Source organism: Bos taurus, chromosome 1 (assembly GCF_002263795.3).
Source record: "Bos taurus isolate L1 Dominette 01449 registration number 42190680 breed Hereford chromosome 1, ARS-UCD2.0, whole genome shotgun sequence".
In the NCBI taxonomy this organism is placed as follows: domain Eukaryota; kingdom Metazoa; phylum Chordata; class Mammalia; order Artiodactyla; family Bovidae; genus Bos; species Bos taurus.
Genome location: NC_037328.1, coordinates 146,026,573 through 146,048,897, shown reverse-complemented (window position 1 = coordinate 146,048,897; position 22,325 = coordinate 146,026,573). Strand labels below are relative to the sequence as shown.

Below are 22,325 nucleotides of genomic sequence, written 5' to 3'. Positions count from 1 at the left end.
ACTGCAGTTCTGCCTGCATCCACATGTCCATGTTCCTGAGATGTCAACAGTGACATTTCACTTGAAAATGCTTGTTTTTTAACAGGGCAACTTTGGGAAAAGGGTCTCTATTGTTTTCCATGTTTTGTTAATTGTCTGAAACATTCTAAAAGGTTAACAAAAACATCCCAATGTTCAGTAATAATCTTGAAACAAAATTTTATCCCATTTGGAATTAAACTAGCATGTGAGGTACAGCAAGAGGCTGAACACACAGGGTCTAAACTAAGTGCACCAAGGTTGTCTTTTCATTCATAGCAAGCCTACTTCCTCAAGGATTTCGGCTCAGAGAAGACTTCTGTTTGAGGAAAGCACGTGGTTGAATGTGGCTGCCAGTAACAGGGTCAGGACGACACCCACCTGCACATCTGCTGGAGAACAGAATGCTGACAGCACAGCGCCTGCAGGCCCCTGGGGTCGGTGCAGGCCCCTGGGGTCGGACAGCTCTGCCATCCCTCACTCCGCCTAGCACCCTTCTCTGCAGGGGGAGCTGAAGCCCGTGTCTTCTTACCTGCCTGGCCGAGTCCAGGACCATCTCCAGGAGGCCATCCACCGCCAGGCCCAGGCTCTGGAAGACCCTCCTGACAGGCTGCTCACAGTCCAGCGTGCGCTCTGGGCTCAGGAAGAAGCTCTCACACACGTGACTGCTGATCTCAGCCACCGATGATGTCTCTGCACACTCCGCCACCGTGCCGTCTGGCTCCAGGGAGGCCACATCGAGCCCCGCCCACATGTCATCCAGCGCAGGGTCTGCAAGCGAATACATACAAGGGCTGTGCTGCAAGACACCCGCAGGGAGCTGGGCTGGGGCCTCGGTGCAGGGCTGTCAAGGCTCACCTGTAGGGGGGCTCTGGCCCCCCGGCTGTGTGGTGGGCGGGCTCCTGTCCTCCAGGCAAAGCCCCACACGCTCACCAATGCGGCTCTTCAAGGCAATGGCAGTCTGGAGCGTCTCCCCAAACAGACCCAGCAGCCGCCTCAGGGTATCCTGGAGAGCTCTCCTGGGGAGGTGGGGGGCACAGGGTAGCGTCAGCCGAGACCAGTCCCGCCTGACCCACACGCAAGCAGCGTGACTGTGATCAAGGCACTCTTCTGGAGGCCACGTCCAGCTTGCCAGCTCTGGGTAGGTGCCCCAAGTAGCACAGGGGCTTCTCCCAGAACCTCCCTCTCAGCTGCTCCCCATTCTGCCCCCAACGTGACTGTGTAAGCCCAGCCCATCACTGTGGCGCAGTCCTGCTGGCTCTCAGGAGACACCTGTTCAGAAGTTAGAAGTCAGCCCTAACCCATGACCCATAAGCGTGGGAAGGCAGGCTCCCCAGCTTTCACTGGGGCCACAAGAACCACGGAGTTCAGGGTGTCTGGTTCTCTTAGGGTGGAATCCGGTCTCTGAGCTACAGCCTCCGGACTGTCAGGGGCATGGGGACCCTGCCTAGGGTGTGGCCTCAGGGGCCCCGAGACATCAGGGATTGTTCCCCCACCTGTTCACGACTCACAGCTTCACAGGAAGCTGACTACCCAGACCTGTAACATCCCACCTGCAGCCCCCTCACCCAACCACAAGTCAGCTGCAAACAGCGGGCAAGGTCCTCACGGAGACGATGAAACGATAGATGAACGAGAGATCAAGCCCATGTGAGGCGCACCGGCACAGCAGCCCCGCCGCCCCACCTGCTCTCCTCTGACCCTCAGGGCTGTGTGCACGGCAGCACCGCAGCCCTGAGGAGGAGGGTCTGGGGGCGGCAGGGACCCCAGAGCAGCAGGACCATAAGATACCAGCAGGGTCAGGCTGAGGGACACACAAAGAGGCACAGAGAGGCCAGCCTGAAAGCTGCATCTCCTGGGCAATGCTGAGGCAGTGGCCCGACAGACAGAGACAAACGTAACTGAGCGGCCCCTGGCCCACTCCAGACGCACACGAGAAGCAGAGCCAAGACTGCCTGGCGTCGGGTGGGATGGGGCCATCAGTGCCTACAGTGCAGCATCACATCCTGTAAACTGGCAACACGTGAAGGGCTGGCAAAGCGAGGTGAGGGTATGCGGGTGACAACTCAGCGCCTATCTTGCGGTTTAAGACCTCCCTGGACGGGAGAACCATGAGGCACAGGATCCCATCTGCAGATGCCAACCAACATGCACTCCAGCCATGAGGCAGGGGCGGCCACTGACCTCTCGCCATGAGACAGGTCGACGTCGGACTTGAGCATCGCTATGAGAGCGGTGCCCTCCTGGTTCTCCCGTTCCCGCCTCTCCTGAAGTTTCTCCAGTTCGGAATGGCGCTCCTCTACCTCTCGATTTAAGGATAAAATCTGGTCTTTCAGCTGTTGAAGAAAAATTGTCAAAAGCCTCAGTTAGAACAATTTAGTTAAAAATAAGTTTCTGTAAGGAACTTTCTTCATCTAAGAGCAGCTCTGTGGGTTGAGGGGATGCCAGCATGGGGCCCATCAGGTACACAAAACGCAGGTCTGAGGACAAAGAGGGTGTGATTTTGAAACCAATTAACTGAAGAAGACAAAACAAATAGTAAACAGTTTCAATACTGCACATGGAGGGAACTTAGGAATAAGTGCAGCTCTTATAACCATGTCCCTGGTCAGGATGGACTAGGACACGTGGGTCACAGGAAAAATAAAGAAAATGGAATAAATGGACAAAGAATGGCAAGTTTTAAGATGGCAAACAACGACCAAATGGACAAAACAGACACTGAAGGGAGCTGCGCTGCTGCATGTGGCACGTGCGCCTGCACAGCCTGAGGCCAGCGCGGCCCGGTGCCAGCATGCGGGAGGCGGGCAGCCTGCGGCGCTGCGGCTGTGGCTGCGGCCAGGTGCAGGCACTGAGCCCACGGACAGCAGACCTTCTCTCTGCTGGTCCCCTTCCTCCTCAGCATTTCCATCAGCTCCTCCTCCACTTACGATGGGGTTACACCCCTGGTGGCTCAGTGGTGAAGAACCTGCCTTAAAATGCACAAGACACAGGTTTGACTCCTGCGTCAGGAAGATCTCCTGGGGGAGGAAATGGCAACCCACTCCAGCGTTCTTGCCTGGGAAATTCCACGGACAGAGAAGCTTGGTGGGCTACAGTCCATGGGGCTGCAGAGTCAGACACAGCTTAGCGACTAAACCACAACAACAAACCCGCGGTAAACGGTGAACATCACAAGTCAAAATGTAGCGACTAAACCACAACAACAAACCCGCGGTACACTGTGAACATCACAAGTCAAAATGCATTTACCACACTTGCCAATGGAAAATCTCGCTGCCATGTCAGTGAACAAAGCATGTTGCAGCCACCCAGCCACAGCTGCCCTAACAGTGAGCCCTGAAGGGACTCAGGATGGGAAAGCACCGGCAGTGGCCCCGGGAGATGAGGTGCAGATCACAGGACTGGCTTCGGTGAGCCCGCACTCTGCATCTTCCCACACATAGACAAGCACAAAGTTCCTTAACTTGAGATGTCCGGTTTTCCTTAATTAACAGCAATCTTTTGAAAGGGAAAAGCAGAGCGGTTTCTTGGTCCAGAGTGGCTGTCAGCGCGTCGGTCATTCACCTTTGTGACCATGTGGCTGATGGGGGTCTATGGCTGCCCTGTCTAGCATCACAGGAGAGTGCTGGACTGCACAGAACTAGCCCCGGAAAAGATGAAAACCCAAATTCAAAATTCTAAGTACGGTTTCCATTGAACACGTATCGCTTTCACGCCATCGTGAGGTAAAAAATTCCTAAGTCAAACGATTGCAAGTCAGAGATTGTGTGTATTCAATAAGCATTAACCTTAACAAAAGATACGCAAGACTTCTAGGAGAAAACTATAAAATTCAGTGGCAGAAATTAACAAAATCAAATAGAAAGAGATATTCCAGAATCTCAGAATGCCTGTGTTGCACGGATGCCCTTGTCCCTAAAGGCACGTAGAGGTCGGTGCGTTTCAGCCAGCCGCAGCAGAAGACTGACTGAATAGAAGGGCTGGCACAGATGGGCTCCCCCATGTGCGGCCCCTAGACCTTCACGGCATCTGCACTGGGCACCCAGCCTGACCAGAGGAGACTAGGAGGGAAGCCAGGGGCTGCCCACATGCACGGGCTTGCTGGCCCCGATCCACTGGACCACAGGCAGGGCGAGGACACGGCACACAGGTTTCAGGTCAGTCTCCACAGGAAAAACTCAACGCCCTTCCTCATCTCCTCCCAGGTGGAATAAAAAGACGAATTATAAAATAACCTCAAGATTTCTTCAGCAAGGCACAAAAAGCATAACCCTGAAGGGAAGAAAAGTAGTAAATTCAGCAATCAAGAACATTCATTCATCCAAAGATGACAAAAGAGGGGGGGAAAAACTCACAAAAAGAATACAGAAGTACAAAAAAACTTCCCTAAATCATTTAAGAAAAGGACAAACAATTGTTTCAAATAGAAAAAATGGCCAAAAATACAAAAAGGTGTTTCATAGAAAGGGAAACAAGTAGACCACAAGCCTGGTAACAGACACACAACCTTATCAGTAAACTAAGACCATGAGACACCATTCTGCTGCCACAGAACTGGCAAATGTTACACAGTAAGAGGGCTCCCGGTGAAGATGTGCGGTGACAGGAGCGCGGGCGCGGGCCTGGCGGGCCGCCCCTCCTGGGGCGGCTCGGTCTTCGCCCCCCACCACGCCCCGCCCATCAAGCTCCTACCCCGCTTTGTAAAGGCAGATCACTATATGTATTTCACAATTTCTCTCTTAATTCAGAATTTAATATTTCTTTTTAGACTGTACTAGTACTTTTGTTAGGATTGTTACTGTTTTTGGTCCTTGAGTTATAAAATTGCAGAGGTTGTGAATGATGTAATCTCTAACCCTATTTTGCCCATGAGCCATGTTTAGTATTTTTTACAGAATGAGAAGTTTTTTTTAAGAATGCATATAATGTATCAGCAGAAATGCCTGGTACACTGAGGAACCAGCTCAAGAAATGCTTTGAAAGGCTCTTTCTTCCTGAGACTTCCCCCTTCGTCTAAGTCCTGGGGCCCTCCATGCTTGGCGGCAACCCCCCACACCTCCTCCTCCTCAGGGCTGGGCTCCCAGCACTGGGGTGGGGGGTGGGGTGTCTGCAGCTGAAACATGCCCTTGACCTGCGACTGATACCCTGAATCTCGCTGTGGGTAATTTTTGTATCATTGGTGCTAAATTAAGTCAGACACACTGTGTGCAGGGTTCACAGTCGAAGGCCCGGCTCCACCACTCGGCAGTCCAGGGACTTTTACCAAATTAACAGGGCCTCTCCTGGACCTCAGGGTCCTGAGAGGGAGATAACTGCACAGAAATGAGAAAATTCAGCTTTTAATGTGCTTAGTGCAGTGTGTGGTACACTGCCTCCAAGGTGTGAAAAAGTTCAAATCCAGTGACTTGGATGATGATAAAGTCAAAGAAATCAGTACTATTATGACTCTGAAAGATCGCACAGTGGGACAATCGCTGTACACATCCACATTTTCAATAATAATAATGGGAAAAAAATCCAGTTCAAAATTCTCAAGGCCCTCAGTCATAAAATAAAATTAACTAATGCCATTTGCAACAACATGAATGTACCTAGAGATTATCATTCTAAGTAAAATAAGTCAGACAGAGAAAGACAAATACCATATGCTATTACTTACATGTGGAATCTAAAAAAATGATACAAACAAATGTATTTATAAGATAGATGCTTCCCTGGTGACTCAGTCAGTAAAGAGTCTATCTGCAATGTGGGAAACCCAGGTTCAATCCCTGGGTCGAGAAGATTCCCTGGAGAAGGAAATGGCTGCCACCGCCGCCGCCAAGTCGCTTCAGTCGTGTCCAACTCTGTGCGACCCCACGGACTGCAGTCTACCAGGCTTCTCTGTCCATGGGATTCTCCAGGCAAGAACATTGGAGTGGGTTGCCATTTCCTTCTCCAATGCATGAAAGTGGAAAGTGAAAGTGAAGTCACTCAGTCATGTCCAACTCTTAGGGACCCCATGGACTGCAGCCTACCAGGCTCCTCCGTCCATGGGATTCGCCAGGCAAGAATACTGGAGTGGGGTGCCACATGGCACCCCACTCCAGTATTCTTGCCTGGCGAATCCCATGGACAGAGAAGCCAGTCAGGCTACAGTCTGGGGGGTCACAGAGAGTCAGACATAACTGGGTGACGAAGACTTTCATTACAAGACAGAAACAGACTCACAGATTTGGAGATACATTAGGAGTTGGGATTAACATATACACACTACTGTGTACACAGGTAACCAACAAGGACCTACTGTGTAGCACAGGGAACTCTACTCGATATCTTGTAATAATCTAAAAGGTGAAGAATCTGAAAAAGTATATACATTTGTGTGTGTGTGCGTGTGTATAACTGAATCACTTTGCTATACATTTGAAACTAACACAACATTGTAAATTAATTATTTTATAATTAACAATCTGCATTGCAGGCAGATTCTTTATCATCTGAGACACCAGGGAAGCCCCAAATTAACTATACTTCAAAAGAAAAAAAAGAATTAAGGACCTACCTGAACTGATAAAAATGGCTATGAAAAGATGTCCAACATCATTAGTCATTAGGGAAATGCAAATAAAAACAAGATATCACCTCACATCTGTTATGATGGCTATTATTTAAAAAAATGAAAACAAGCATTGACAAGAATGTAGAAAAACTGAAACTCTCGTGCACTGCTGGCAGAAATGCACAATGGCACAGCCGCTGTGGAAAACGGTTCAGCAGTTCCTCAAAAGTTAAACACAGAATTATGTGACTCATCAACTGTTCCTAGATATACACAAAAAAATATCAAAAGCAGGGACTGAAACAAAAGCTCGTGCCCCAGTGTTCACAGCACCATTATGCCCAACAGCCAAAAGGAAGAGATGACCACTAACAGACACCCATCAACAGATGAACAGATAGACAAAATATGGTGTCTGCATACAAGGGAACAATATTATTTAGCCATAAAAAGCCACCAACGTTGATACACACACTATGTGGATAGACCTTGAAGGCATGATGCTAAGTGACATAAGTCAGACACAAAACAACATACGTTGTATGATTCCTCTGAAATGAGATCCCTAGAGTAATCACAGAGGCAGAAGGTACAACAGTGGGTACCAGGGCTGGAGGGAGGGGGATGGGACTTACTTTTAACAAACACAGAATCTCTACTTGGGATGATGAACAGGTTTTGGAAATGGACAGTGGCCACAGTTGCATAATATTCTGAATGTGGTTAAGGCCACTAAACTGTACACTTAAAATGATTGAAATGGTAAATATTATGTTAAGCATATTTTTACCATACACAAAAAAGTATTAACAAAGAAAAGATACATTCCACATACCTGAAGAATTTGATTATTTTTCTCCTGTAGCTGCAGAGACAAAGATTCTTTCTCTTTTTCGTAAAGAGAATGTGCCTTCTCATGGTCAAGTTTATGTATCTCCTCTTTTCCATGCAAAGCAGCTTTCCTTTCACTTCCAAATTCACCCTGTACAAAAGTATACTATTAACAAAAAATGCCATTAAGTTATAAAATTATCCTAGCTCTATTTCTCTCCTGCTCACTAGAATTTAATTCAAACAAATACTCATTGATTCCGTACTCTGCATCAAGAGAAATGATCCAAAAGACCTAGGCCACTCCCCTCAGTGAACATGCGTTCAAATGTGCTTATCACAGAGAATATAAAATAAAAAACAAACCAGCCTGCTACCTTTAACAGTCACATTAAGAAATTTCCGTCATCAGGGTATCGTGACCATTAAGATCTAATATATTTAGAAACCTAACTTCCTCTCATTTTAAAAGATAAACTCTGTTTCTTCTTAAATAATACATATTTTTTAATAATGCTCATCTGATTAGTAAGAATATATTAATGAAATAAGCTTTCTTTTTTTTTAAACTACAGAGGTAGTACTTTCAGAATGGCTGAATAGGGACCTCCAAAACATCACTCCTCTACACTGGGAACACTGGCAAAAACTGTCAAAAATCAGCTTCTTCAGAGCTCAGGAAATTAAAGTGTCATTAAAAACAAAGGCTGAGTCACCACAGAACAAGAAACTCTGGGACTTTTCTGGTGGTGCAGTGGTTGAGAATCTGCCTGCCAACACAAGGGACAAGGATTCAGTTCCTGGTCTGGGAAGATTCTACATGCTGAGGGGCAACTAAGCCTGTGTGCCACAACTCCTGAGCCCCCAGGCTGTAATTACTAAAGCCCGCATGCTGCAACCACTGAGCCCGCATCCTGCAACTACTCAAGTCCGCACGCCACAACTCCTGCGCCCACGCACCTCAGAGCCTGTGCTCTGCAACGGAGAAGCCGTGACAGTGAGAAGCCGGCGCACCACAACTAGAGGACACGTGCCTACAGCAAGGAAGGCCGAGAGCAGCCCCCAAATCGTAAAAGAACAGGACACTTCGGGTGGTTGAACCTGTCCTAACCGCATCACTCCAATCTTTGGGATCTCCTTGAAAATGCAGCCCAGGGCATCTCTGGTGGTCCAGGGGTTAAGACTCAGTACTCTCACAACTTTGGGCTTGAATGTGACCCAAGGTTCAATCTCTGATCAGGAAACTAAGATCCTGCCACCCTCCCCCCCAATTTTTTATTTTTTTAAAGAAAATTCAGCCCAGCAGTCATGAGGGAAGGAGGAGGGACAGAATGGGTTTGCAGCTCCACCAAAGCAGCAACACCAACTGTCACTAACTGACCTGTCTGGCCAGCTCATTGAAAAGCTCCATTCTCAAAGCTGGTTTTTATCTGATCTGAAGCAGAGTTCTCCTCAACAATCCTATTCCCAAGCCATTTGTCAAAAACAATTAGCAACCACTGTTCAACATCTCAGCAGCCTGAGGCAGTAACAACAACCGGAGCTAATAAGAGGGTGATCAAAAAACTTGAAGTGAAAGCTCAGGCAGAGATGTAAACTGCCTTCCAGAGCACTAAAGGGCCACCAGGACCAGAGCCCCACAGTAAAGAGATAAAATTATAAAATGAAACCAACAGACATTTTGAAGCTTAGAAGTACAATGACTGAAAGTTTCACTGGAGGCATTCAACAGCAGATTCAAGTGGGTAGAGGAATCAGCCAACATGAAGATTGGTCAAATTATTACTCAGATTATTCAGTCTGGGGAACAAAAATAAGGAGAAAAAAAAAAAAGAAGTAGGCTCAAAGGCATCTGGCACACCCACAGAGACCAACAAAGACATAATGAGAATCCTGGAGGAGAGGACAAAAGGAACGGAGCAGAACAAACACTGAAGATAACGTGGCCAAAACCTTTGCAAATGTGATGAAAAAATATTAATTTATACACAGAAGAAGCTCAATGAACTCCAAGCAGGATAAGCTCAGAGAGCCATACCTGGACACATCATAATCAAACTGTTGAAAGATAAAGAAAGTACTGAAAGCATCAAGAGGAGCAGCCCAACAAAAGGACTCCTCAACAGGACTACAGCCAGCTCACTCCTCATCAGGAAGTGAGAGTGGTAGTCGCTCGGTCGTGTCCGACTCTCTGAGACCCCACAGACTGCAGCCTGACAGGTTTCTCTGTCCATGGACTTCTCCAGGCCAGGATTCTGGAGTGGGTAGCCGTTCCCTTCTCCAGGGGATCTTCCTGACCTAGGGATCAAACCCAGGTCTCCTGTATTGCAGGCAGATTCTTCTTTACCATCTGAGCCACCAAGGAAGCCCTTCTCATCAGAAACCAGAAGCCGAATGGCAGCAGGATGCCTTGTTCACAGTGCTGAAAGCCAAATAATGTCAACCAAGAATTCCATATCCAGGAAATGATCTTTCTAAATGAAGGAGAAATGACGACATTCATAGATAAATAAAAACAGAATTAATCACTAACAGACCTTCCTGTGAAAAAACACTAAAGAGAGTCCTTCAGGCTAAAATGAAAGGAAACTAGACATTAACTTGAATACACAAGAATAAATAAAGAACACTGGGAAACGTTACTATACATGTAAACATAAAAAACAAAATAAATGCAGTTTTTGTTTAAGTCTTTTTCTCTCCTGTGATTTAGAGGACAACTGCATAAAGCAGTGAGCACAAAGTGTGAGCAGACATTCTTTGTATGACATCATCAGCACAAAGGAGGAAGGCGGGGGGACGGGAGCTGTGCAGAAGGGTAGCTGTACAAACCATTAAAATCAAGCTGGTATTAATCTGAACTACACTGCTATATGGAGAGAGAAGAAAGCCTTCGTAAGTGATCAATGCAAAGAAATAGAGCAAAACAACAGAGATCTCTTCAAGAAAATCAGAGATACCAAGGGAATATTTCATGCAAAGATGGACACAATAAAGGACAGAAACAGTATGGACCTAACAGAAGCTGAAGATAAAAGAAGAGGTGGCAAGAATACACAGAAAAACTATACAAAAAAGATCTTAATGACATGGATAACCACAATGGTGTGATCACTCACCTAGAGCCAGACATCCTGGAGTGCAAAGTCAAGTGGGCCCTGGGAAACATCACTATGAACAAAGCTAGTGTGGGTGATGAAATTCCAGCTGAGCTATTTTAAATCCTAAAAGATGATGCTGTGAAAGTGCTACACTCAATATGCCAGCAAATTTGGAAAACTCAGCAGTGGCCACAGGACTGGAAAAGGTCAGTTTTCATTCCAATTCCAAAGAAAGGCAATGCCAAAGAATGTTCAGACTACTGCACAACTGAACCCACCTCACACGCTAGCAAAGTAATACGCAAAATTCTCCAAGCAAGGCTTCAATAGTACATGAACCAAGAACTTCCAGATGTTCAAGCTGATTTAGAAAAGGCAGGCAAACCAGAGATCAAATTGCCAACATCTGCTGGATCATCGAAAGAACAAGAGAATTCCAGAAAAACATCTACTTCTGCTTTATTGACTATGCCAAAGGCTTTGACTGTGTGGATCACAATAAACTGCGGAAAATTCTTTAAGAGATAGGAATACCAGACCACATTACCTAACTCCTGGAAAATCTGTGTGTAGATCAAGAAGCAACAGTTAAAACCAGACATGGAAAAACAGACTGGTGCCAAACTGGGCAAGGAATATGACAAGGCTGTATACTGTCACACTGCTTATTTAACTTGTATGAAGAGTACATCATCGAAATGCTGGGCTGGATGAAGCACAAGCTAGAATCAAGATTGCTGGGAGAAACATCAATAACCTCAGATATGCAGATGATACCACCCTTACGGCAGAAAGTGAATAAGAACTAAAGAGCCTCTTGATGAAAGCATAAGAGGAGAGTGAAAAAGCTGGCTTAAAACTCAACATTCAAAAAACGAAAATCATGGCATCCAGTCGCATCACTTCATAGCAAATAGATGGGAAACAATCAAAACAGTGAGACTTTATTTTCTTGGGCTCCCAAATCACTACAGATGGTGACCGCAGCCATGAAATTAAAAGATGCTTGTTCTTTGGAAGAAAAGCTATGACCAACCTAAACACTATAGTAAAAAGCAGAGACATTACTTTGCCAACAAAGGTCTGTCTAGTCAAAGCTATGGTTTTTCCCGTAGTCATGTATGGATGTAAGAGCTGGACCATAAAGAAAGCTAAGCACAGAAGAATTAATGTTTTTGAACTGTGGTGTTGGAGTAGACTTTTGAGAGTCCCTTGGACTGCAAGAAGATCAAATCAGTCAATCCTAAAGGAAATCAGTCCTACATATTCATTGGAAGGACTGATGCTGAAGCTGAAGCTCCAATACTTTGGCCACCTGATTCGAAGAACTGACTCACTGGAAAAGACTCTGATGCTGGGAAAGATTGAAGGCAGGAGGAGAAGGGGATGACAGGATGAGATGGTTGGATGGTATCAGCAACTTGATGGACAAGAGTTTGAGCAAGCTCTGGGAGGGTGATGGACAGGAAAGCCTGGCGTGCTGCAGTCTGTGGGGTGGCAAAGAGTCCGACATGACTGAGCAACTGAACTGAACTGATATATACAGATAAACATCAAGGAAATTAAAATGGAAGAAGGCAGTAATGGAGGACTAGAGGAACAGAAGAGACAAGACACACAGAAAACAAACCGCCAAGTAGTGACACGTATGATCTAGAACCCATTATTCCAGGTGAGAGAAATCAAACACAAAACACCACATATCGTACGATTTGATTTCAATAAAATGTCCAGAAAAGGCAAATCTACAGACACAGAAATTAGACTGGTGGTTGTGGGGGCTGGGAGAGGAGACAGACTGCTAACGGGTAGGGGGTTTCTTTTCTGGTGATACAAATGTTTTGGAATAAGATACAACTTTGTGAATATACTAAAAACCACTGTACTGTATACTTCAAAAAGAGAGCTTTTTATGATCTCAACAAAGCTGCAATCTAAAACAAAACAAACCCACAGTAAAAATCATTGTAAGTAGTGAAAATCACTTATGTGCAGAGTTCCTTTCCTGGAAATAGGCTCATTAAAGAAGAAAAGGCTTGATGTGGCAGCTGCTGAGTCGCCAAAGCAAGATCATGAAGGGGACTCCAACTTCCCCAGATTTATACACAGCTGACTCTCAAAGATGGTGCTGAACCATGACATTCAACCTATACACATGCCACGAGGCATGCAGGATCTAGTCCCCTGACCAGGGATCAAACCTGTGCCCCCTGCACTGGGAGTGCAGAGTCTTAACCACTGACCACCAGGGAAGTCCCACAGATTTTGTTTCAACAGTAAATACGCAATCCAGGCGGCTGAATCTGGGGATTCAGAGCAATGGCAGATATGGAGGAACCACATATACTGAGGGCCAACTATAAATGACATACAGATTTTCAACTGCGTAGAGCATCAGCACTGCTAACCCCATGTTGCTTAAGGAACAACTACTTAATGACAATTTCTAAGCAGTAAAGATAGACTAACTAGCCACTTTAAATATAAAAATGAATGAAAAAAGATGCCTAAAAACCTTCGGTTTCTAAAACAATGAAAATATGCTTTAATTCTGCATACCAAAATTAATTTAGACTAAAATATTCTTTGCAGATGAGGAAAGATAACCATAAAACGGAACTACGGCTCCTGACCCAGTACCTGTAACAGTGCAACCTGCTGCTCCAGTGAGGCTTCTGGCTTACGCTCCAGCAGCTCCAGCTCCTCTTCCTGCCCCGCCTGGGGAGCTGAGCACTGGGCCTCGGGTTCCTGCTGAGCAGGAAGGAAGGTCAACCTGAGCCACGAGCACGTACGTGGGTATGTGGCAGGCTGCAGCTCACACTTATTCCACGTGTTTTCACTGTGACGATGCACAGGACCTCCCTACACACCAGTGTTCCACAGGCTGCCTGAGTAAACTCTGTTTTACAGATTGAACTCTGTTCAATCTGCTATGTGCTAAATGGTAAAGTCAATAGAAGAAGTTTCTAAGAAGCTATTTTCAGGTTTTTCTAAAAATCCACAGAATTCTATGGGAAATGTGATATATATTTTAATCATAAAAAAACAGATACACCAACAGAAGAAAAAATAAGCAGTACTGTCCAAAGAACACCAACGCAGTATTAAAAACAAATTCAACTAATAATTGAAGACATTCAAAGTATATCAAAAACTACCACAGGTCTCTTACTGTTTTAAAAAACCCTATGAACAGAGCATTTGCTTTGCCAGAAAAAGCGAGGCTGCCTGAGCAACCAACAGTGAGCACACGACAGCTGACGCCCACTTTCCTTCCCTGCTCTGCGTTACCAACATAAGAGAGACTTCTGCATGGGACACTTATCTCTAAAAAAGGAAATCAGGCTTACGTGTTCAGAGAACTATTCTCACAATCAAACTCCAGAGAGAAGTAACCTGCAAAGTAAACAATCTCACAGCCCTGGGTAAACAACTCTTCTGATGAGTGACACTGCTTCTCAAACAGGTGCGAGATATTTGTGGCCCAGATAAAACCCGCTGGCAGAGGAAGAACAGCGCGTCCCTGCTATTTTGGGAACAATGACCACGGCACCCGGGAGACACCCAGCAAGGCTTCATCGAGTATCTGCAAGGACAGCCTGCGGGAAGAGGGCAGAAGGTGGCAAATACTGCCTGCAAATATCCTCCCAGCCCAGGTACAGACACGGACTATCCTCCCTGCCCGGGTGTAGACATGGACTATCCTCCTGTCCTGAGTGTAGACACAAACCTGAACTATTCTCCGGGCCCGTGTGCAGACATGGGCATGAACTATTCTCCGGGCCCGTGTGCAGACATGGGCATGAACTATTCTCCGGGCCCGTGTGCAGACATGGGCATGAACTATTCTCCGGGCCCGTGTGCAGACATGGGCATGAACTATTCTCTGGGCCCGTGTGCAGACATGGGCATGAACTATTCTCCGGGCCCGTGTGCAGACATGGGCATGAACTATTCTCCCAGCCCAGGTGTAGACGAGGGCATGAACTGTTCTCCCGGCCCAGGTGTAGATGTGGGCATGAACTATTCTCCTGTCCCGTGTGTAGATCTGGACCAGAACTGTTCTCCCACCCCTGCCTGTATCCCAATTTGACCTACCCCAGAAAGAAACTGGATCTCAGGCTGGATCTGTGATGAAATTAAGAGGTCACTATTAATTCTGCAGGGCAGCATGGAGCATGCTTCTGGTATATTTGGGTGGCTTGATGCACTGAGCATGGCATGTACCCCGTGGGCAGTCCCGTCCTGAACTATTCTCTGTTTCTGTTGAAATTTTCTCCAAAGCAAAGTTAAAATGGGAAGAAATGGCATATCTCACCTCCCCACAAACCCAGCTGTTTTCTCATGTGAGATGAGCGAGACAAAAAGGTCACTTAAGACAGTATCTAATGCTTAAATATCCCTCCTAGCAAAGGGATGATGTACTTCAACACACAACTAGAGAAATACTCCCCGAGTGCTCTCAATGCTTGAACAAGAGTCTACACACAGGTACAAAAGTTTTGGCCAAGGAGCACGCGTGACATGTGCGTCACCAACAGGCAACAGGACAGGCAGGGTGAATGAACAGGAACCACAGTTTCCTGGAGGGAAGGGTCTTCAGCCAGTAAATAAACCTCTCAGCAGGTGTGAGGCCCGCCCGGCACCCACTCCACACGGACTTCACGCAAGACCCTTGGCACTGTGATGGAGAGAAGCTTCTGAGGCCCAGCGGCTCTGTGATGTCACCAGCACCCCTGTGGGGGCCAGGGTCTGACCCCTAGGTCATTCCTAAAGCCACCAGTGCCCAGAAGGAGGCGCACTGCCCACCCACAGCCAACCCTCTGCGAGGGGCACCCCCTGTGGGGCCTCCTGTCGCTGCATCATAGTCACGTGACCGTCCCTGAGACCCTGCCAGGCTGCATGGTACTGCTGCCCAGGGAGCAGGACCCTGGCATGTGCCCTGCCCTCCTCCGGGGGCCACATCCACAGGTCACTGCACCCCACACGCCTCTGTCCCACACACCCTCACCCCTCATGCCTCCTATGAGCACATTTTACACTAATGAAATAAAGGCACGGTTTAAAACACACGGTTTTCCCATGTAAGAGACACGCTTCTCCCTCTCAATGTTCTTTCAAAACTTTATTTTCTTCAAACCCTATAAACTGAAGGAATCCAGTTTAAATCCACGGGTTGGGAACAAAGCCCCTTCCCCAAGTACCCTTCTGCCTGGGAGGAACGGAAGCTGACAGCTGATGGCTCAGAAGCCGACCAGCCTGGGGGCACCTCAACCCAGGGACACCTGCCCTGGGCTGCACCCAGGGAGGCCCAGAGGCTCACGACCCCACGAGAGCCTGCCCAGCCCTCCTGGAACTCACTCACGGTCTCGCCCACAGACCACACAGGACAGGCAGAGCCAACGTCTGAAGTGAAACCCCACCCCCTCCACAGGTTAGGTTGCCCTTTTCCTCCCATCCTTAGACAAGCTGAACCACAGCAGAGGACGAAACCCTCCTGGGAACATCCCCTCGTACGTAAAGCACGTCTCAGTTGGAAACGAAAATTCTGGTATCTGTGTTTCCGCAAGGCTGAGGTTTCCTGCTTTGCGACCTGGAATACCTACTTGTGACGTGACAAAGCACGAAGTCACCAGAACAGGACCGTTTCTGAGGGCCAGGCACGCACATCTGCCGAGTCAGTGCAGAGCAATGTGCCCCCACGCTGACTTCAACTTCTAACCAACTAAATACGTCCTGCTCACAACGCACGGGACCAGGGGCCTGCAGACAAGGCAAGCCTGGTGTTGGCAGGGCCACAGGGCCACCTCCAGAGAGCACCCACCACGGGGACAATCGCTGCCTGACACAGACCGCCCCAGACATAAGACAAAGTGCTCTACCTCACAGAAACAACACAAGCCCCAGGGAGGACACTGAACCCACTGCAAGCTCAAAGGAAACGCCACACGTGGGCACCAGCTGCCAGAAGTCTTCACCAAGGAGCTGCGACCAAAAAATGCCATAAAACTCACTGTTCTGTACCTGCCTCACCAGGAAACCCATGACTGGTGAGCGGCAGTGGGCAGAGGGCAGGGGCACCAGACAGACACGCGTGCAGCTGACACGAGCGGCTCCTAGGTAAGGGCAAAGTCCCTGTCCCCGCCCCACCCACACACCTCACCTTGTGAGCCATGGATAGCCGGACGGCTCTCACGCCCTCCTGGGGCTCCACGCTCCCATCCCCTCTCAGGCTGTCCTCTGCAGGCTGAGGCTCTTCAGCACATCGCAGCTCCAGCAGCTCCAGCACCTGGGTCAAGACCGCGTGGTGAGCCATGTCCTCCTTCTGCAGCCGCTCCTCCAGGTCCAGGCGCAGCAGCTCCAGGGCCTGCCGGTGCCTGCCCTGCACAGCCTGCAGCTCAGACAGGTACTGCAAGCGCAGAGCATCCAGGTGTGACGCATGTCTGGCCTCCAACACATTGATGTCAGCAGCGTGTTTCACCTGCAACTCGGCCTCACGCGCCTCTGCCAAGGCCAACCGCTCACGCTCTAACGAGGACCTCAGCGCGTCCACCTCGGCCTGGTGCCTGGTCTCCAGTTCCGCGGTCAGGGACAGGATATGCCGCTGGTGCCCCTCCTGGAGGAGCCGCAGCTCGTGCGCATGCTGCTCCTGGGCCTCCCGCAGGAAGGCATCTTGCTCTGCGGCCAGTTTCTCTGTGATTGCTCTACGTTCTTCCAAAAACCTGAGACAACAAGCCAAGTGAACACAGAGCCATCACGTAGCCACAAGAGCACCGCTGGGGAGCCCGCTGCCAGGGGAGAGGCCACCCTGCCCGGATCCCGCCTGTTCTCCCTCCTCCCTGGGCACCACCACCAGCCGCGAGCCAACAGGGAAGGGCTCACAAAGCCAGAAGAGCTCAGGCCAGAGCCCAGCATCCCCGGCCACAAACTAGAGTGCAGGGCGCAGCCCCAGTCAGAAATCACAGATATTGCAGGAAGCAGTATCTGATCGCCACTCGGCCAAGAGAAGACCTCAACAGGGAAGGGGTGGCATGCCCTACAGGAGCCCCAGGGCTGCAAAGAGTGTTCAGAAGACTCAGAAACCAGCTTCCACAGGGTGACTCGGGCATGAGGCAGTGGGACTGGCTGGGAGCAGAGTCAGGAGGCACACAGAGCCCCAGCAGGAACAGGGGAGACTCTGCACAGGTGCTGTGACACACCAGGCGAATGACAAGAGCTGGGACATGTCTCAGGTACCAACTGCCCACCAGCCACCATGACAGCCTCTCCACAGATGAGCCCACGAGGAGGATACTAAGGTCTCGTGAGCCTGCCCATAGCATCTGTGTCCATCCAGCTCACACGGTGGGTCAGGGTTTGAACTCAACCCTCAGACCCCAGGCCAGGAGTCTATGCACCTGCCTCGAGACGCTGGGGAGCAGATGACACACAAGAAGCAGCTCCAACGATCCCAGCACTCATCACCCACCCCTGGGCACTACAGCCCAGGTCTGCAAAGAGGCAGCAGACCAACATCATCCTAGGCCTACTTAAAAACTTCAGGGAAGTATGTACGTAGTTGAGAAATGCTGTTCATTTTTTTAATGAGTTTAAAAAACACAAAAATTCATGAATAAGCCACACAATCTTAGGATAAAAAGGCTGAAGTTCTGCTACTAAAAAACTAAAATGTGCAAAGAACACACACGCTTGTCAAAGATGCACACGTGGCCACATGGCTCATGGAACACAGGCCCCACAGAAAGGATAGGGATGCCATTCCTGCCAGAGGCCTGCAGCCCTGAGAGCCACACACACCCTCCCGGGGGTCTGCCTCACCCTCCTGGAGACCCGCCTCACCCTTGGGGGGCTCAGGGAGGGGACCTGCCTTGCCTCACTGGCCAGGCGGGTAGGCGGCTCTGAACATAACAGGCTGCTATACGGATGGCACCCACCTGCTCTGGGCCACCTTCAGCTGGAGGGCGCAGTCCTCCTTTAGGTGGAGAATGGCGAGCTCCTGGTCCTGGGCCCCAGGGGCCGGGCTGCAGCCCAGCTCCCGGCCACAATGGCTGCACCGCAGAGACTCGTCTCCGGTGAGTCCGAGTTCTAGCTGCCGCAGGCGGCCCTGTTGTTCCACCAGTGACCCCTCCAGGTCCAGGATCTGAGCTGCCTGCTGGTCCTGAAGTTGCCTCATTTCGGATTCTCGAAGCTCAAACCTGTTCATCATGGACCGCTTCTCAGACTCCACCTGTTCTCGCAGGTCAAGGAGCATCTTTGTCAGCTTCTCTTCGGCCCCTCTCCGCAGGTCCTCACTTGTAACTTTCCACTCAGCCTCTCTCTCCCTGAGTTCCTGTTTTATTTGCTCAATCCTCTCCTCAGCACTCTTTAGTTCTTCCTGGTGAGCTTCAACTAAATTCTGTTTCACCTGCAACCACACAATTTTTTTTAAGAAGAAGAAATTAAATGAAAAGATCACTGGCCACAAAAACCCAAATCCATCTCTGAAGACAGAGAAGCTCTGTCAGCTATTAATAGAAGCACTAGTCCCACAGTGCTGGGCTGGATGAAGCACAAGCTGGAATGAAGATTGCTGGGAGAAATATCAATAACCTCAGACATGCAGATGACACCACACTTATTGTAAAAAGCAAAGAGGAACTAAAGAGCCTCTTGATGAAGGTGAAAAAGTTGGCTTAAAAGTCAACATTCAGAAAACTAAGATCATGGCACCTGGTCCCATCATTTCATGGCAAATAGATGGGGAAACAATGGAAACAGTGAGAGACTTTCTTCTCGTGGGCTCCAAAATCACTGCTGATGGTGAGTACCACCAGGAAATTAAAAAACACTTGCTCCTTGGAAGAAAAGCTATAACCAACCTAGACAGCATATTGAAAAGCACTTTGCCAACAAAGGTCCATCTAGTCAAGGCTATGGTTTTTCCAGTGGTCATGTATGGATCTGAGAGTTGGACTGTGAAGAAAGCTGAGTGCCAAAGAATTAACGCTTTTGAAGTGTGGTGTTGGAGAAAACTCTTGAGAGTCCCCTGGACTGCAAGGAGATCAAACCATTCAATCCTAGAGGAAATCAGTCCCGAATATTCACTGGAAGGACTGATGTTGAAGCTGAAGCTCTGATACTTTGGCCACCTGACGTGAAGAGCTGACTCATTAGAAAAGACCCTGAAAGATCAAAGGCACAAGGAGAAGGGGACAACAGAGGACGAGATGGTTGCATGGCATCACCAACTCAATGGGCACGAGTCTGAGCAAGCTCCAGGAGATGCTGAAGGACAGAGAAGCCTGGCATGCTGCAGTCCATGGGGTCGCAAAGAGCTGTACACAACTAAGTGACTGAACAACACAGTCCCACAACATATGTGAACAGAGCGATGGGAGTGTTTCTCACGCTGATGGGAATGATGGAGACTAAAAGGCACAAATCTAAGACTATCTGGCTATGTTAACCGTGTCCATTGCCCAGCATCTGGCCCCAACTGTTACCTCTAGGGCTGGCAGGTCTGGACACAGTCAAAGGGGGGCCTCCTCTGCAGTGTCAAGACCAGCTCAGGGGCTCAGACATGAGAGGGACCTCCCATCAAGGGGAGGCGACCCCCCTCCCTCAGCAGAACCACCACCAGGCAGCACAGCTCACAGGCGAGCAACAGACAGTAAGGCCAAGCCTCTGGACTTGCACCACGAACGATCCAGGTTCTAGAAGGGACCTGAGCAAGAGGCTGGTGAGCTGAAACCAACAGTCTTAAAGGTGTTGTATGAAAAGGGACACGAACCAGAAAGCTGCACGCACAAATATCCTAATTTTCAAAACAGGAAAGAAAGTAGGTCAGCATACTGATCAATTATTGAGAAGAAACAAAACAAAACCAGAAAGGTCTTTCAAACTGACCTCAACCAGTTATTCAAGTCATTACACTTTAGGGCCTGCTCTTGGTGACAGCTGAGAGTCAGCTCTAATCAGAGGAAACAATTGCAGGCTCTGGATAAGATCCAGGAGATCCAGGGCTAGGGGTCCCGACACCCAGAGTAAAGAAATGCCCTGGGTGACCAACCCACCTGTGCCATGGACATGCACCTGGAAATGCTCCTTGTTTGAACCAGAAGAGCCGGGAAGTGAGGGGGAAGCGCACCAGGACAGGGCAGGAGGTGCCGGAATCCAGCCCAATTCTGAGGCTGGTGCCTGGTCATATACGAGCAGAAGGTCATATAGGACAGAAGACAGACACAGACCAGCCCAGAAGGCCTAAGCACACACCTTGGCCCAACATGGAGAAGAAGGGGAGGCCGCTGCCTCTGAAGGGGTCAGGGGCAGCCTCCTGGGACTGAGCCCTTGACCCGTGGGGTTGGCACTAATCCCAGGTAGATACAGTCAAAGGTAAAAAGTAAAATGGACAAAAGAAGATGCTGCATCAAAGAAAACACACTGCACCAATCAGAGAGCAGGTGGATTTCAGCACAAAGAAACTACACCAGAAACGGGGCATTTCACTCATGATGAAAGCCTGATTTCCCAAGAAGACACAATGACCATAAAGGTGCAGTTCACACAACTCCAAAACACAGTAAACACCGTGAGAGCTAAATGGAGAGAGAGCTCGCTCCACATTCCTCTCGACAGTTCACACGAGGAGATCAAACAGTGGCCCAGGAAGCACTCAGACACTTGAACGTAAAAATCCATCAAGCAGAGTCTGTCCTTCAGGGACCCCCTGTGAGGCTGCAGGCCTTCACATGCCCATCCTCACGCCCAGCGCGTGAGTAGGGGGACAACACGTGATCTGCCCGTGAAACTCGGCCTCGATGGAGGAGGACCTGGGACAGCATCACAGGGAGGAGGAGCGGGGCAGCCACAGAACTGCCCAGATGGCCACCCTGGGCCTTGCAGAAGAAACACTGAGACAGTCACCTCAACTCCACGTCTCCAGGCCTCGGCGAGGCCACTAGTAATTTAGGGGAGGCGCCTAAGCTGTGGGCCGGGGTCTCATCACTGCATGTGCACGGCTGCAAGTCTCAGTCAATGGAGAGAGCCTGGCAGCTGGAACAGCACAGAAGACGCAATGGACAAGGCCTGAAGGTGGCTTTGCCACCCACCCTGGCACCCCTATGAGCACCCGGTCAGTTCCCCTAAGCCTGCAGCCTCTCTAAGAGTTAGGATTACACAGTTGGGTCCGAGCTTAGGTGGCAGCCCATCCCGACCCAAGGGAGGCACCCAGCAAACACTGCTGCAGGGCAGAGGGTGGCGCTGACCTTGGGGCTCGTGCTGACCTGGCCAGTTCACATGTGGCCCTATGGACGCGAGCATCGCTGAAGGTAAGCCATTTCAACTTACTTTCTCCAAGTCCTCTTTCAGGCAGATTTCACGCTGCAACTTCTCCTGTAAATTTCTATTTTCTACTTTTAAGAGATCAATTTCTTTCTTGAGTTCCACTGGAAGAAGCACAAGCTGAGCCCTGTGTGCAGTTTCCAGACCCATGTCTCCAGCCTGCACCTCCGTCTCCAACTCCAAGGCCACGCTCTGCGCACACAGGAGAGGCTCCCGGGCAAGCTCTGTGGGGACCAGGGGCAGAATCATCAGGCTGACCCTCCAACAGATAGGACACTGTCAGAAGCCCCAGACAACTGCACGTAGACCCTGAAACCCCTGTGGGAGCACGGTACCAGAAGGGGACACGACACACCCGTCTGCAGCCCCATGGGCACTGTGCACCAGAAGCAGACGAGCAGACCTGTCCCGAGCTGTCCACACCCGATGCTGCCCCTCTGGTCTGGGTACCGAGGAATCGGCCCCCCAGAGCTGCTCTGGCCAGGGCTCATCACTGCTCCAGGCTGGAGGAA

General features: G+C 49.3%; 1 protein-coding gene across 12 annotated transcripts in view; it reads right to left on the bottom strand.

Moving 5' to 3' along the window:
• PCNT (pericentrin) overlaps window positions 1–22,325 on the bottom strand; it is a 104,476-nt gene that overhangs the window by 57,335 nt on the left and 24,816 nt on the right. For 8 of the 12 annotated variants that reach the window (XM_015474068.3, XM_059890185.1, XM_059890208.1 and 5 more), the window contains exons 12-19: window positions 21,820–22,037; window positions 18,429–18,898; window positions 16,658–17,216; window positions 13,135–13,245; window positions 7,398–7,544; window positions 2,203–2,354; window positions 877–1,037; window positions 551–789 (exon numbers count right to left, since the gene is read on the bottom strand). In XM_015474068.3, the coding sequence (XP_015329554.2) occupies window positions 551–789; window positions 877–1,037; window positions 2,203–2,354; window positions 7,398–7,544; window positions 13,135–13,245; window positions 16,658–17,216; window positions 18,429–18,898; window positions 21,820–22,037 (2,057 nt within the window). The remainder of the gene's footprint in view (window positions 1–550; window positions 790–876; window positions 1,038–2,202; window positions 2,355–7,397; window positions 7,545–13,134; window positions 13,246–16,657; window positions 17,217–18,428; window positions 18,899–21,819; window positions 22,038–22,325) is intronic. The other 4 variants (XM_059890202.1, XM_059890218.1, XM_059890223.1 and 1 more) reach the window with 2 other exon arrangements.